A 16750-nucleotide genomic window follows, 5' to 3' on the forward strand; every position below is an offset into this window, starting at 1 on the left:
GTAAGAATGAAATAAATCGTATTTTTATAAACGTCTTTGGTGGGACAGAAATTGAAGTCTCCCTGTGGTGAGAACGGAATTTTACTGTTTTTAAAAACATGTGTAAATCCGTCAGTCAACAACACTGCGATGTATTTTCTCCTTAACCCTAACGTGTACACTTTAAACGCGATTTGAAACAGCCCCTGTTCTCTATGTCACGCGGTAGGTTGACCCATAGATATAAATAACTAGATGCCCGTGGCCTTCAAGGCAGGTAGACGTGTCCGCCATGTTTAAACGGTCCACGGACGTGACGTCACTTACAGTTGATTCTGTCGAATTGTCCCACCTTGTCAGACCGCGGAGCAAAAATGTATTTAATCTAAACCACATCGACAGAATAAACAGGTAGGATCATTTTACAGTGGAAAATACTATGTCAGATTGTCCTGGCAGTTTAAAATAAACACACAGAATGAGTTTAATCCCCCATTAGATTATCCTACAGTATCAAATAATGGGGTAGGATTAATAAACACAAAATACCCTATCAAATAGTCCAGTAATAAATTAATATGTAGAACGATTTAACAACAAAAATACCCTATTAGATCGTCGTAGCAGCATAAAACTAACAGGCAGGATCAATCTGACGGGTAGGATGAAATTTCAGGACACCGGCTCGCACCCTTCTAATATGGCGGAAGACCTACGGCCTATAGAAACAGCCGCTAATGCGGCATCTAGTTATTCATATCTATGGGATGACAAAACAGGTGCCATCGATTGAGGCGTGGTTCTATTTGCATATTCATGATACGCGTAAATAAAGCAAGGACGTTCCGTTACAATAAAGCTATTTCTTGGCACGAACATAATGGTTTCAAAGGAAACATAAGAACTTTTGATGACCAAAGATTAGTTTTAAAGGATTAAATCCATTTGTAAACTAGCTGTACAAGTCTTTGTCTGGGAAAGGTCAAGTCTGTGCACAGTTTGAACTCTCTCTCTCTCTCTCTCTCTCTCTCTCTCTCTCTCTCTCTCTCTCTCTCTCTCTCTCTCTCTCGGCATCCGCTCTGCTGATGGATGTCCGTTTCCACCAAGCACAACAAACACTCACATAGAGCGATTGCATGCCATTATATCAAGCCCAATGGACAATTGTCTGGAGGAGGTATCCCCGTGGTTGAGACGCAAGATACATTCCTCAACCCCGCCACTGTCAACAACTCTGGATTCATCTCCAGTTAAGACATGAAATCCAATCTAGGGGCCGATTTGTGTAGAGCACAGTAACACGATTTTTCAGAGGCGATCGATCAAAGAGACCAACTTCCAGATCATTTGCCCAACACGACAGAGTACTGAGTTATTTTCATTAATATCCCATAGCACGTGGACTATTCAGTATTCATTTATTCATCACTGGAGGGAATGATCGTGGACTCTAATGGTGGGAAAATCCACGTTTCATCCACAAATCCGACAGGCGGATGACATCAAAGTTCCGCGAGACATTCCGTTTGATGTCATCCGCCTGTCTGTCGGATCTCGCGGCGCAGCATTAAGTCGAACAAGGCTATTAACAGGCAAATTAGGTGGAGGATTGATAAACGTTTTTTCGGGGGAATACCGCCCTCATGCGGTGAAACCATACAGCGCAAGCTTAATAATGACAGACTGACATACTTGGTACCATTTACGACAACATTTATCCTTTAAATCAGTGCAGGATCTCTTTGGTGGATTTGATTATTTCTGGTCTCAGCTTGTCCCTGTAAAATGAATCTAATAACATGGCAACAAAACGTCTTTTAGATTATTTATCGAATAATAGTTTCACCCTGTAGAAAAAAAGGCAAGCTTTATTTAATTTCCTCTATCAGATATTTATTTAGCAGACTTACTATACAACATTCGTAATGTTTGTAATCACACCTACACAAATATAGCCTAAAAAGCGATCAAAAAAGAAGTCTCATGCTTTGTCGTACTGCTGTGAAAACACTCTTCATGATACATTATTTATCTGATTGCTCAAGATATTCTTCATAGCTGGGTTATATGAGGTCATGAGAAACGCTTGTTTCCTTCTGTGTAGGAAAACGTGTCTCCGATGAAGGGCAGCGCTGGTGGCTGGTTGTAGTTCGCCATCGTGAATATGAAAATGGTACCTATGGTCATGACTGGAGTGACCACATAGAAGCACAGTCGATCCACAGTCCTGGCGATCCCACTCCAATTGTCCTTTTCCTGAGGTAGAAAGGTATGGTTTATCACAAATATGAACACGTCTGTGTTTACTTTAGCCAATCACAATTGTTTATAAGTAGGAACTAACTACATGTTCCTGTAGCTCAACTGGTAGAAGCATTATGTTTGATTAAAAATTTGATTTTTGGGTTAACTACTCTTTCAAAGTTGAACAAAAAAACTCTCTTTTCAGATTAAATTGTCTTCTTACCTCATTATAGTCATTTTTGTCATGCATGTGTTTAACAATGTAATTAGCTCCTTCCACAGCTGGCTTCATCTCGTTGTACAGCTGTTCCGACACCTCAGAATCGTTATTGGATGTGTACTCTGTGGGGAAATCGACTCGTTTGGTGTCATATTAACATTGAAATAAATTCTGATGGTGAGATTTACAGTGTAATGCGGGACTGACTGGCTTTGGGGGTGGCCCGAGTGGCGAGGCCGTGTCTCTCCGACTGCTTCTCAAACATCAGCTCGCTGCGGGACTTGACGCTGTAGTACTCTTCGGCCTGGGCGATGTAACCCAGGGAGCTGGATCGCCGTGGCAACGCTCCGTTCGGACTGGGCATGTCAGCAGCCGGACGGGACATGTGCAGAATACGTGGAAGGCGCTCCAGAAAGAACTGAGATATGTAGCTGTATCATTATCTGAACTTCTCTTTATGTAAGGTGCTCAATATTATCTTGTATTGACTGATTGGATCATACATTCGAATGCAAAACAATTTGAAAAGTCGGTTACGTTAAGTGCCTCAAGATCATTAACTAGGTTCATGCATGCATGACGTTATGGGACCAACCTCTTTGGTCCATTCTGTCATGACATGGGTGCTCGGAGTCCGGAAGTGAAGGTTCAGCACGATGACACAATTCAGTACAACCACAGTGACCAGTACCATAATAAACATCAGATACCTGCCCAAGCCCGAAACAAAACATTACGTCGATTTACTAATGCACATAAACACTGTCTTGAAACAATGTATAATCTGCCATATTTGAATGTGTTTGTAAGATCAAAGCTTTGGGTTTCATAGTGGTGGCAGAAATACTAAATCATTCTCATGCAATATTCATGATATCTGTGTGATAATGGCGTACTTGACTATTAAGGGAACAGCCATAGAGGTCTCAGGCAGACGCTGTGAAATCAGCAGTAGAAACACAGACAGAGCCAAAAGCACAGAGATGGATAACGTCATCTTCTCACCACCTGGAAACATTTCGATTTTAGAGCATGAAGACGATAAAGACGCTACTGCATTTATATGCTTTACAGTATTATTCTTCCATGCTGAATATCTTAATGTGTTGTTGCCTGTTTATGTTGGTGATTCACAAATTAGCACAAACAAAACAACATTTTCAATTTCATGAATGAAACATCTTAGTTGCTAAAAGTTAAAGTTACTGTTTGTATATAAAGAGTTTGGTTCCAAAAAATTTTTCAATTTGAGGCATAATAACAAAAAAAAAAGCTAATTTAAAATAAAATAAGTAAAACATGTTAACATGACAAAAAAACATGATTTTAGAAAAAAGTTGTGTCATTTTGGAACCAAACTTTTTATATATTTAAATCAGAAATAAATTTGGTGTATTAGTTTGGTTCTTAATATCGTTTATGCATTCAGATGTCTCCTTAAATTAAATAACAACTTTCTTTTAAAAAACACTGCAAAGAATATTATATTAAAGTCCCAGTGAAATAAAAAATTCCAATTCTTATTTTTCTTGAAATATTGCAGCGTTTTTAAGAAAATGGCTTATCAATATAATTTTTTTTTTTAAATTCATGTACACTCATAATATTCAGTTAAAAATTTAAAGTGCACTTCCCCACTGAAATGACTATCCATCTGAAATGACATAAATTAGATGGCTTGCCAGATCATGCGTTAACTCCTCCCCCTCAACTGTCAGTCTGCTGCAAATTTAAGTTCAAAATCAATGCAACAGCTGTTTTTACACATCCAATCATTTCGCACTGAAAACACAAGCCCACTAATTTTGAAATGAGTGATTTGAAAATTCCTTTCACTCGGAAGAAGTAAAAACGATCGCAACTTCCTGTTCACGGTACTTTAAAGAATAGTTCTGTATTTAAATAGCTTTAATGTGGTTTTTGTTATTTGTTGTGAGGCTTCACTCACTGTCTGCAGGCAGGTAGTAGACAAGCGAGGCCAAGAAGGAGATGAGCACGCAGGGGATGATGATGTTTACGATGTAGAACAGCGGCTTGCGTTTGATGATGAGATAAAAGGTGATATCCTGATGTTTGTTGCTCTCTAATGGAATGTTCTTATACGTGTTTTTCCTGGCAGGCTTGTGAACAATCTCCCACTCACCGTTTTCTGTAGTGAGAGATGAGTAAGTGAGAGAGAGAGAGAGAGAGAGAGAGAGAGAGAGAGAGAGAGAGAGAGAGAGAGAGACGATAGCTCACTAGCTGATTGTCAGAAAGAAACAAATAATACTGATGTGTCGGATCTTACCTGTGAAACCTGCAGGATCGATAACAATCCATTCAACTTTGAAGTTCTTTCCGTCCTCTTCTTCTTGTTTTAGATGTAAGGTAATCTCTTTGGCATTGTATGTTAATGAGCTAAATGAGACAGAATGTGTGAAGTGGGGATCATAAAGCAATAAACAAACCCTCAAACTCATAGTTATTTAAAACGTATAAGCATGAAAAAAAGACCCAACCTGAATTTAAGTGAGCAGTTCTGCCAATCAAAAGGGAAGTAGTTGACGTTTATTGAACAGGAGCTCCGAAATATAGCCGGGGGCAACCAGTACATGTACCCATTGGGGTAAATCAGGACATTGCAGTAATAGGCAACCTGGAACTGGGCATCATTGCTATTATGAAGAACCATGAATCAAAATCAATGCAAATCACTTTGTAGGAGAAATAATTGTCTTGGAATATACTGCGACACGGTTCTAGCATACTTGTTTTCAAGAACAATCTCTGGTAACCACACCATACTGGGGGGGAGGCGCAGGATATCAATGTTATCAAACTCTGATTCATTCCAGGTAAGTCTATAATCCGTCCAGCCCTTTACAAATCAAGAAAAATCTATATTCACATATACAAACAGTATTTTCATATACATATTTTATGTACATCAAATGATTTAAATGAACACTTACATGCTCCATCCACACATTTGTAAGTAATGTTTCATCAACTTCTTTCTGCCATGAAAAAATATACCCAATTACAGTATACAGTTATACTAACGTACAGTATATATTCATTTCTAAATATTATAATGATTAATTATATATAGCTTTTTTATGACATTTTACAGTTCTTGGTAACAAGATTTTAAGTTAACTTTGTTGTGCACTCACCAAGGAAATGAGATTAGAAAGTGTCAATGCCAGGTAAACATCTACAACCTCGTCTTTATTTTGTACCGGACGAAGCTCTTTGTTGTAACCACGCTCCTTAAAAAGGTAGTGGATTAAGCGTTCCTCTTCATTCCTGCCCCAGCATTCTGCAAAAAATTAGTTCTTGTCAGAGTTCTTGGGGGCTTAGAATTGTATTTTTAATTCATATATTAATTTTCAAAATGTGTATTGGTCAGTCTTAGGTATAATATTTCGTTGTACTACTTTATAAAGGAAAATGGAAGCATTTTTGTAAAAGGACAACGAGTAACAGGACTGAGTTTTTTAGCATATAATTACATAGCAAATACATTAAATACAGGAGGATACTGAACAAATTGTACACTGTGTAAAAAACATAACATAACATTTTTCCAGTAAAATTATAGGATATAAGGATATATGTTAAATAGTTTTCCCCATCTTCTTCTAAATTTGTTGTCTTTTTTGTAATTTTATAGTTTTTTGACCGTATTTCAAAAATAAACTGTAAAATAACAAATTTTCCCTGTAAATGTTCATGTCTCCCCTGTTTTTCTTGTACATTTTCTGTCTATTTCTGTAATTTTACGTTTTTTTACTCTACAAAATACAAATAAATCTGTAAATCTGTGTTTTTTTTATTTTACGATGAAAATCTGTAAACAAATACCAAAAAATAGTCTAATAATAAACATAACTTCCAAGAAAGAATACAGCTAACAGGATTGTAAACTAAGACCAACACACCCATAGCTACAAATGAGCAAATTAACTATTGAATTTCCAGAAGCCTTCAGAAGATTCTGCAAAATTTTTGTTGAAAATGTGTTACAGTAAAAACACAGAGTAAAAACCTGGGGATATTTGATCTAAAACAGTATGGATTTAAATAAAAACTATTAATATTTAAAGCACAGAAGGAATATGGAGTCTTCAGACTTCTAAAGGATTTAATCGTTATTTTATAGTAAAGTAAAGAGACATTACAAATGCTATGTTCCAGTGTTCTAGGTAAAGTTTTAAGCTTTATGTTGCTGTAAACTTCATGAACAGGACAATTTGCTATATATAATATGTATTTTAAACGACATATTCATGAATCTTAATACATGTTATGGCATGGGGACAGAAATTATTGGTTGCGCTTTAAGTTGGTTAAGTGGTTTGAAAGTATTTAACAACTGAACGGAAGCTGTTTATCAGTAGAAAGGCAGGCAAGTAGAAAAGCAAACATTTATATGTCAGTATCACACATTCAGACGTGCGAACAAACGGTTTTCCGGAAATCATATATCAAATTTCTGAATTAAAAGTAATTGACATCATCCTACCTTGAAAAATGAAGAAAAGCGACATTATTAGGAGATAGGGAATGCTTCTCATCTTGTCGTGCCGTTGTGTACCTTTTACTGTTATTGTCGTACTCGTACAGTATGAACACTTCTGGCTTCTCCTGACTGACACACGACAGGTGCTGAATCAACTCAGGGAACCAGACACATGATCTATATATCCCCTCTAAAAAAATAACATATTTGGGGTGCTGAAAGCTATAATAGTTCGGATTTACATGTGATCAGGAATTAAACGTCTACTTTTTTACACTTCTTTGCTGTTTCACTCAACCCAAACGACCCCCAAACAGAGATGGCGCTTGCTCTGCTCTAGGTTTGTCCTCACAGACGGTCTAAAAATGGATCACCCACATTCCGGTGACCCTTGCGTTGTGTGCCACCTGTTACTGAAGCAGAATGTGTCTTCCATTAACATTCGCTTCAAAGCAAAGTCAGATTGAATGGAAGATATCAGATGGCTCACGTGACGTGGTTGCAAACGAGACTATTGAGTGCAAGCTTCTGCATTTCATTCGCAGCCTCAGCGCGTGGTTTTGGGACGTCCTTGGTGGCCGGTAGATGGAGCCAAAGGTTAATTTAAGTGGAAAACTAGTTGACACGAGAATGCATTTACGGGGTAACTGTCTTTTACAGACATTTACACGTAAAATGTATATTATCAGTGTTATTGAGTATTGAGTAAGCTGCGAGGCATCGATATCAGTTAAGTAGTGTTGGTCTTTAAAAATGAATATGTTTTGCAATATTGCTTCATTGAAGAATGTATTTGTAATATTATCATCATCACTGGTATTATTTAAAAAGACCAAGGAATTATTAAAATATTTACGTCAAAATCGTTTCGGGGATTTTTGTTTTTTTATTTATAGTGTAGTTGTTTTTTTATCCAGAAAGGTGGCTATTGTTTTGTTTGTTTTTCACTCGCACATTATTTATTTATTTACCCATGCACCCTCCCCTTCAAACCCGGATGAATGACTTCACCTTTTCGTCTGGGTTTCCTTTATGGTCTGGGATCTCCCAGCATTCTCACACGAGCTCATCGGGCGCGCGGTCGGACGCATCACTCCACTCTGCACTCCATCAACAGACAGTGTTGTTTAAAGGGTCAGCTGGACTTCATCAAGATCGTTTTTTTAACCAATACCAACCACTCAAACGCATTTTTTACACTTTGACACGACATTCCCTGAGAACTTGTGAGTCTGTGAAGTCATGTCCGAAGTGCTGCCATACAACGAGGGAAACATGAACGGCTACGGCGCGGACAGTGAAGTCGGTCAGATATCCTTCAGCTGTCGACTGCAAGACACCAACTCGTTCTTCGGAACCTCGCAGTCCAAACGACCACCGAAACTCGGGCAAATTGGCAGAGCAAAACACGGTGGGTACAATACAACCCTAAAATGGCATCCACATCAAACTTTGCGCAGCAACAACGCGTTGCACGCGCAAAGACACGCACGTCAGATTTCACGCACATTTTCAATATTTCACAGTTTAAACAAACATCCGTGTTTCTCTCTACAGTGGTCATCGAAGATGACCGAATAGACGAAGTTCTCAAAGGGATGACGGACAAGTCATCTCCAGGCGTGTAAACTTGAACGACAACTTCGTCCATTTTCTTTTAATCACCGATTTGAAGCACTTGTCGACTGTGCATGTGAACAGTAGCTACACGAGAAGTGAAAAAGATGGTACTGCGTGCGAGTACGGTGCAGGATGACGAGCGAAGGCGCCTTATTATGGACAATGGGTCGAAATAGCGAGGTGCTTTGAAGATGCTGGCCATTCTCCGACTTGAACCCATACCAAACGGCTGCTGAGAAGAAAGCTTCCCGAGATTTCTGGTCATTTTGTCCCTCGTCGTGGGTCCGAGACCGATTTCATCACGACTTCACGAAGCCCGGTTTCATCCGTCACGCTGCTGCTGCGCGTGCAGGGGAGCTGTCCAGTTCAGCACCTGAAGCGCAACTTTGACTGACTCTTGCTCATTTTAAAACTGTCTTTCCAGAGAAAATGCTATATTAATATCTTGCATGGAAACGGGCTGATGTATGTAATCGAGAGAAGATTGATTCATTATATTGTCTTCTTTATGACCCATTACATTTGCGAATACAGACTGATTTAATGCCCCGTATACGTAGATTTTATTAGCAACTTCAGCAAGTACGATAACGAAACACATGAGGAAATGAGAAGGCGTTTAACTTCTATTTGATTCATTGCGTCTTTTTTCTATATGACTGTTTTTGTCCGGTCGTGTATAGATTGATTTATGCGGTTCTCTTTGCATGAACTTTTCTCTTGTGCCATTGCTGGTGTTTCCACCTCTGGCAAACCCCAGGCACGATTCTTTATACCGAAATCAATATTTGTATTTTTTATATCTGAATATTTGTTACTCGGAACTTTCTTTAATATTTCGATCTTTAACAGTCCATCAAAACAGGTTATATGTGTGGAGATACAGGGGCATAAAACACTTTCAAGAGAAGGACAGTCTGAATGTTATTTCGGAGAGGGGGTTCACAAAAATAAGCATTAATACGCTTTTCTATGCGATAAGCGGTTGATAATTAAGATACTAAATACTTTGGGGAAAACAGTTTCAGAATAATGTTCATCAAAACTCACTGAAGTTCTCAAGTGTTTATTTGTTTGTTTTTGTATTCTGTTCGAAGTATGGTTTATTGTGCATGAAGTCTTAATGATTTTCAACATTATGAACTATTTATGAAGCAAAAAATGTACACGTCTTAACATTCTACGACTGATATGAATGAATAAATGAATTCAGAGGATTCGTCCATGAAGTTTGTTTCATTTCTTCATTTTAAAATGGTGCACATCACCTAAAACATTACGATGACTCAAAATAAGGACAAAATGGAAGTAAATAAAGGAAATGACGAAATAAAAATGCAACAACAGAAAAATAACTATATAGGAACCCTAACTGATAAAACCACTGTATACAGTGCAAATAATTTGGTGAATTAAAGGCTGAGTGTCTTAATGGAATAAGATCTGTTGTTAGACTTAAAAGTGAGTCTAGAATTGAAATCCAAGCAGCCAGTATGAGAACTAATCAGCAAACATGAAAACTGTAACACTTGAGCTTTAGGCATAAACTTTGAGTTCAAACAAAATCACAACACAGATGACCAATGTGCATCTTTGTCTTATTTATTTCATGTCCTTTCGCCTTTTTATGCATGTAAAGATGGCAGCTAAAATATTTTATTGAAGAATGATAACTGACGTTAGTCATTAATACCAAATATGAGGATTTGTGTCTTCCCTTTGTTTACTTTCTAGGCTAGGGCGTGGAGAGGGATGAGCTTGACACTTTGACAATTAAAAAGGCTGAGGTGGACCTGTTTTTCATGGTTAATCTCCTCTTGCTCAACTGAGTGACAGATCAGTCATCACAGACCTGGCAGGTTATTAAACCAAATATCGTCTCAACGGACACAGAAACACTCCGCAGTGCCGTTCAGAAGTCGCAGTCTTTCCTGTTTTCCCATTATTTCACAAACCCGAAACGCCAGAGAGACAGTCTGACACGTTCACACACCCCTCTGAGAAAAACATTGCTCTAAACAGCAGATGAAGCATTATTGAACGTTCCTTCTACCAACACTCAACCTACCACGAAAGGTGGGTGTCTTTTTTTTAAGTGACAATGTGACTTGTATTGTTAACACTGACAGAAGAGGTGATGTTTTGATAAGGGCCTAAACAAGAGTTGCAATATAAATGGATTTTGTTCCCAGGGCAGTGAGGAAACGCTGATAAAATATGTTTTCCAAATGTATAAGTTATTGTGTAAACAGACTGTAGATCTTTACTGTAACATCAGTTTATAGGCAGAATCAGAGGACTTGTTCCAAGCTCAATACAAGTTCTATACACACTTTGATGTATCAACCCCCAAAATCCTATTATCAAAAGTCAAGAACTATCATAAATATAACATATTTAATTAAATATGATCAATTAGTTCATTATAAAGATGAATCCCTTTTAAATAAAAAACAATACACTTTGTAAGAAAAACAACTTTGTAACAAACATTATTTACGTTCCTGGTAAGGTCCAGAAATATTATGACGTCACACAAGCAAAACCACAAATTTAACAAGTTATAACTTAAACACCCATACAGTACTTGTGAATCAATGCAAGGTGTTTAGTAAAAACACACAGATATCTATTTAATATGTTTCTTTTTTTCATTATAGACAATTTTCAGGTTCCCGTTCCCATTATAATAACCAGGGCTTCCCAGGTGTGTGATTCTTATCAACACCGTTCTTTTTTTTCATCAGGCTGTAAAACAGACAGAAATTACATTTCAGCATTAAAAATGAATGATTTCTGGTTTATTAATTCAGGCCTCTGAAGAGTTTACACTCTGCTGATGTGCCTTTGCGGCACGGTGAAGCGTTTGATGTTTCTCTGCAACAAATACAGAGGAGAGATGCTAGATGCTACAGCACAAGTGGAGATGCCATCAGGCCACTGTTCTCCGCAGGCAGGGCATCTGGCGCTCTGTGAGTGCATGATCAGTTTATGGGTGAATTTCATATAAGAACCCAAAAATTGGAAGCTTTTGAGGGGCTTAAACAATTCTCACAGTAGTGATAGATTTTTATTACAGATTTTTTTATAAACCATTATTGGTCACCATCGCTATCATGTTTGTCTATGGGGTTTGCAAATACTTAATAAGTATTTATAATTATATACAGTCATAGTTATTTTAGTATTACTGAGAAAAGGAAGAGCTGAGCTTTAGGTACGACAGCAATGACATCCTTCTAAACTTTGTTAGAAACCTGATTACGCAAACAGCACTTCACTCCTACTCATTCTTAGACCTTGACAACAGTGACTCCATCACAGAAACAGCCTTTCTAAACCTTTGAAAGTTAAAGCACAAGTAATGAAGATGATGTAAACATTGGATAATAACATAATGATGGATAATAACAAATAAGAGACATCATGACAAATATAGAACATTAAGTTGTATAAATTGTATAAAGTTCGTTTAAAATATTTTCTCCCAACATACATTTTGACACAGATATGGAGTATCTCAAATCATTTCATTATATTAATATGAGGCTTAATATATTTTCCATAATAGCACTGTTTCATCAACAATAACCTTACATTTCCTCCTTTTTTGTTTTATTGTGAGAACATTTTCAATGGGTAGCACACTGCACACACCAATATAGGGCCTAATCACTTCATTTTCTGTAAGTGCTTGAGATATTTTAATGCTCGAAACAAAAATTGGGTCAATTTGGAAGAGTCTATAGGGTAAAGAGAGACACTTGTCTCACGACTCAAATCATCTATGGATTATTTATAGTAACTCTGCTTGGTGTTTTAAATATGCCATAGCTCAGGTGTATTGTTTATTTGTCCTCCCTGTAAAACTAAAAATAAATGGCTTGATGTGATTTTCAGCTCTCTTGGTGCCGAGCAGTAACTGCTGACTTACAACTCACAGCAGCTTTAGTTCAGTCTGGAGAGCTGTGGATCATTAGATTGTTATCCACTTAATTAACTGACAAGCACAATGTGCTCTTAAATTATGAGAAAAAATGTGATATACAGTGGGTTTTGTTAGGAACACAAAAGAAGACATTTTGAGAAATGTCTCAGTGGGTTAGTGTCCCTACAATGGAAGTAAATGGGGGCCAATAGTGTATAAATATCTCATTTTGTGTTCTGCAGGAGAAAGAAAGTCACACAGGTTTGGAATGACACGAGAATGAGTATATAATGAAAGATTTTTCATTTTTGAGTGAATACCCTTTGCATGTGTGACAGTGACCAACTATTCAACTCTTCATTAGCTCACTTTGGGACCTGGGCATCTCAGATACAAGCAACTGGAAGGTGTCCATGAAAAAATTGTGCCACTGTGTCTCTTGACCATAAGTCTGTATGCGTGGGTTCTTTTGAGGGATAGTCATTGATAGTCCATTAGTTATAGTGTATGTTTGTTTTTCATATGTCAAATGTAGTTTATAATAATCATTGTACAGGTATTACTTCAATCATAATTTTTGTGTTTATTACATTTGGTGATGGTCTTGTTTATATGCTAAACACATCACATTTATCATAGTATAGATGAACTTTTCACATTTAATGCTTGAGCTCAGTTCTGGTATTTCTTTAGCATGAGTCAGACAATTTCCCTTGCACGATCATCTGGTTCATAAAAAAACCCATCGTCATGGCAACCTTTGCTGGAATCAATGGGAAATTGTATTAAAGTAAGACACTTTCTACTAGAGTGAATCATTCATCAGAGCACAATGTCTAACCTATCAAAGTTTTAAAATGATAGAGAAGAGAAAATGTGAATTATTAAATAAAGAACGCAACACATGCATAAACGTACTTTGGCTGAATCACATTCCCACTCCAGCTGGGCACACCTCTTTCTCTCCTTTCTGTTTTCATTTTTGTCTTTTGCATTGCTATTCTCCTCACACGTATACATATGTGAAAGTACTGTGCCAGAAATTCCAGAAAAATCCTAAAGCCCAGAAGCAAAAACAGTTTGTAATGTTTAATGTTATTAACATCATAACAATTGGGGTATATAGTTCTAAGAGTGAATGAAAAAGCAACATGATCTGATAACTGACCGAGCAATGCTATCCTAGAAGAATCTTAAGTATTTGTTCATATTTATTTATTAAAATCCTGCTAATCTTTAAAAATCCTTCAACATTCTATTAAAAAAAATCCCAGAAATGTTTTTCTTAACATAAAAAAACATCAATGTCAACATCAAACTCAATGACCAGACCTACACAAAGGCACATTCGGCTAGTTAAAGAAATCTTTCAGTCAAACAGTAAGTTGACAATAGTCATTTATTCTCTTTTTCTCCTGTTGGGTACAAGAAGGCAAACCACTGGAAATACTGTGGCAAAGAGAATCAAATAATCAATAAATGCCACAGAGACACATTTTTACAGGCTCCTTGCTATGTAAGTGCTTGTTATGTAAGTTTCATGTTCTCTGCTGATAAGATGGGAAATGACAGGCTACAACTTATATAAAGACAAGGAATGAAGCTGAGAGCTTTATAGCTTCAGAAATATATTGTATTTATTTAAAAGCTCCAAATTTGTAAATGCATACACTGAAAGTATGTTTTTTCCTTGCGCCCATTGTACATTTCCGCAGTGTATTTCTTCATCGATTTTGTCCTATTATATTTGTTTACATAAGAGGCTTTCAAGCATTTTACTTCAATGTCTCAAAGCAGCGGTTTTAACTTACTCACCTTGGTGTTCTGGTGTTCCAATTCAAGCGCTTATGGTGAAGTTTCTTCTATGGAACACAAAAGTAGATTTCAGAAATGTTTTCCCATACAATAATAGTTCAACAGTGACCACAGACCATCAAGTTAAGAAAAGAACAAACAGTTTCATCAGACACACGCGTCCGGCCTGAAGTTCAAGTCTGTGTTTGGTAATATTTTAACAATTTATTCGATATTTAATATATATACCTTTTATATTAATATTTGATTGTACATTAATTGTATTGTTGTTTCAGGTGAATCTGTCTATAAAACAAAAAAAAGCAAATTCAATTGCAAGATTATGCAAATCTACTTCGGCACATATGTTGCATGTTGGACACATTTTTGATGAGGTGACAGAATTGTTCCGAATTAACACTACAAAAGCTCAAACCGAGATGGAAACATCTAAAGGTAACTTTGTATTAGCACCTATTGCACTATTGCTCTTTGTATGACATATCGCTTATTGGTCCCCGAACTCTTTGGATAAAAGCGTCTGCTAAAGGACTAAATGTAAATGTAAAGGTGAAATTCTAAAGCATCTGCCACATCTGCATCTGCCACAGTGAATGGGAAGTGCACGAAATTACACTTTTAAACAACAAACAACACATTACCATGTGAAACTGTTCTGCTTAGACCTCATTCTTCTCTTTATGGTCTAAGAGTGTCTGCGGATCTATCTGGACAATATGTTTCAATCAGAAGGATTTACAGGGAAAGACACGCCATCTTGTTTTCAGGAGAGTGCTTATTGTTGGGGGGTTTTAGAAAAGTAGGGCATGGTGTCTTTCTCATGTCACCCCCACAGGCTCAGTGATGTGATCTTCTCTGAGAGTGAGGGAGATCCTTGTGAGTGACAGCACATGGCTTTTGCACACATGATCATTTCAGATAAATCCCCTAATTGTCACATCAGAACGTAAATGTGTAACACGTTGATTCTCCAGTCTCACCTGCACTTATATACTATATGTATAACATCGGCAAGTCCTAGTTGGGGAGGGCACTAACGTAAGTACAGGTACATTACATTTGGGCCATATGTCCAGCATTTCACGTCTAAAAGTTCCTCCCGGTGATAAGTCAAGGCATGAAAGCAGATTACAGCCTCTGTATGTGTGTGGGTTCGTGTGAATGTGCACAGAGCTCTCAGGAGGCCGACTGCTTGCTGAAGGCTCACTTGCTCCAATCAATGTGGAAGCCTGGGATCTTCAGACCGTTGGGAGATGTGCTCGCCTGGATCAATGAGCAAGACTGTTACCGACTGACTCTTATTAAAACAAAGCACGGATGCAGAAGCTGAAGAGAGAAGTTGAAACAAAGCAAGTTTGGGTGTGTGTTTGGTAACTGCAAAGAAAGAGAAGAAACACAGGAAAATTAGGATCCAGAAAACCCAATTATACAGTCAAGTCAAAGGGTCTGAGACCACATTGGGATTCATAATCTAATTTAAGATAGGAAACAACGTTTAAGGATTTAAAAAATACACAGAGACATCAGGACCTGAAATGATGAAGAAATACTTACTCAAAAAGAATATTATATGTATAATTTTACAAATTAGATTTATGCTGGTCAGACTTTCTTTCATTAAAGCGACAAATATATCACTTTAAATACTGGAATAACATGGAAAAAAATGTACAGTCAATGCTTGATTCAAAGCTGCCAATAAAGTAAGAGTGACAAATAAAGACTTAGAAATTCTAGTTATTTTTGTCAATGGATTTTATTCAAATTATACAGATTTTTCATCAGTGGTCTATTGACTTTTACTGTAAACTCATGTTAGTGAAGATATTGATGCAAAAGTCTAACAAATTTCCTCAAAAGTTTGCAGACATTCAAGGGTACTTACATCAGCATTAAATGTTTGCTCCAGGGAAGCATTAACCTTCCTCCTTTGAAATATCCAGGCCCTTCAGCTACTGGCATTGGGCCATATCCTGATTTGATCCAAGATGTCATTGATGGAGGTGTGGTCCACGTCCTATCCAATGATGCCTGTCCACGCAGTCCCACTTTAAGAGAAAGAAAGAGAGTGTGTGAATACAATCAATAAGTAATAAATCAATGTGTCGCTCTGCTGAGCCAGGCAAAATCTGCCATTCAAATGACTTGAAGAAGGAATATTGTCAGAATCCATCTATCATGAGGTTATGATCAATAATACTGCAAAGTGTTTGTGTGAGGTGATGACAAACCATGTCAAGTGACAACTGTATCAATGTGGTCATCGATCAGAACAAATAAAGTGTACATGAGTGCAATACTACTTCTTCAGTCAGTTTTACACAATTTACACAAAACTACATTACCAATTATTTTTTGGCAACTCAATAACGCCAAAATGCATAGATTAACCATCATTTCCACTCTTGATGTGAACCCTTCCCTCAACACCGAAATCATC

General features: G+C 37.3%; 2 protein-coding genes across 2 annotated transcripts; one reads left to right on the forward strand and one right to left on the reverse strand.

Annotated features, from left to right (window-relative positions):
* Window positions 1–1828: 1828 nt before the first annotated feature.
* On the reverse strand, window positions 1829–7308 carry chrnd (cholinergic receptor, nicotinic, delta (muscle)). The gene is made up of 12 exons (XM_079487698.1): window positions 6951–7308; window positions 5599–5744; window positions 5395–5439; window positions 5191–5300; window positions 4942–5097; window positions 4731–4840; window positions 4392–4592; window positions 3340–3451; window positions 3039–3153; window positions 2651–2861; window positions 2447–2565; window positions 1829–2235 (listed from the first exon to the last, which is right to left on the reverse strand). The coding sequence occupies exons 1-12, from the start codon at window positions 7000–7002 to the stop codon at window positions 2053–2055; spliced, it is 1560 nt and encodes a 519-aa protein (XP_079343824.1). The 5' UTR covers window positions 7003–7308; the 3' UTR covers window positions 1829–2052.
* Window positions 7309–8001: 693 nt separating this feature from the next.
* camk2n2b (calcium/calmodulin dependent protein kinase II inhibitor 2b) lies at window positions 8002–9789 on the forward strand. Its single transcript, XM_079447645.1, has 2 exons — window positions 8002–8358; window positions 8505–9789. The coding sequence occupies exons 1-2, from the start codon at window positions 8190–8192 to the stop codon at window positions 8573–8575; spliced, it is 240 nt and encodes a 79-aa protein (XP_079303771.1). The 5' UTR covers window positions 8002–8189; the 3' UTR covers window positions 8576–9789.
* The last annotated feature ends 6961 nt before the right edge of the window (window positions 9790–16750 follow it).

Source organism: Barbatula barbatula (assembly GCF_947034865.1).
Source record: "Barbatula barbatula genome assembly, chromosome: 23".
Taxonomy (NCBI): domain Eukaryota; kingdom Metazoa; phylum Chordata; class Actinopteri; order Cypriniformes; family Nemacheilidae; genus Barbatula; species Barbatula barbatula.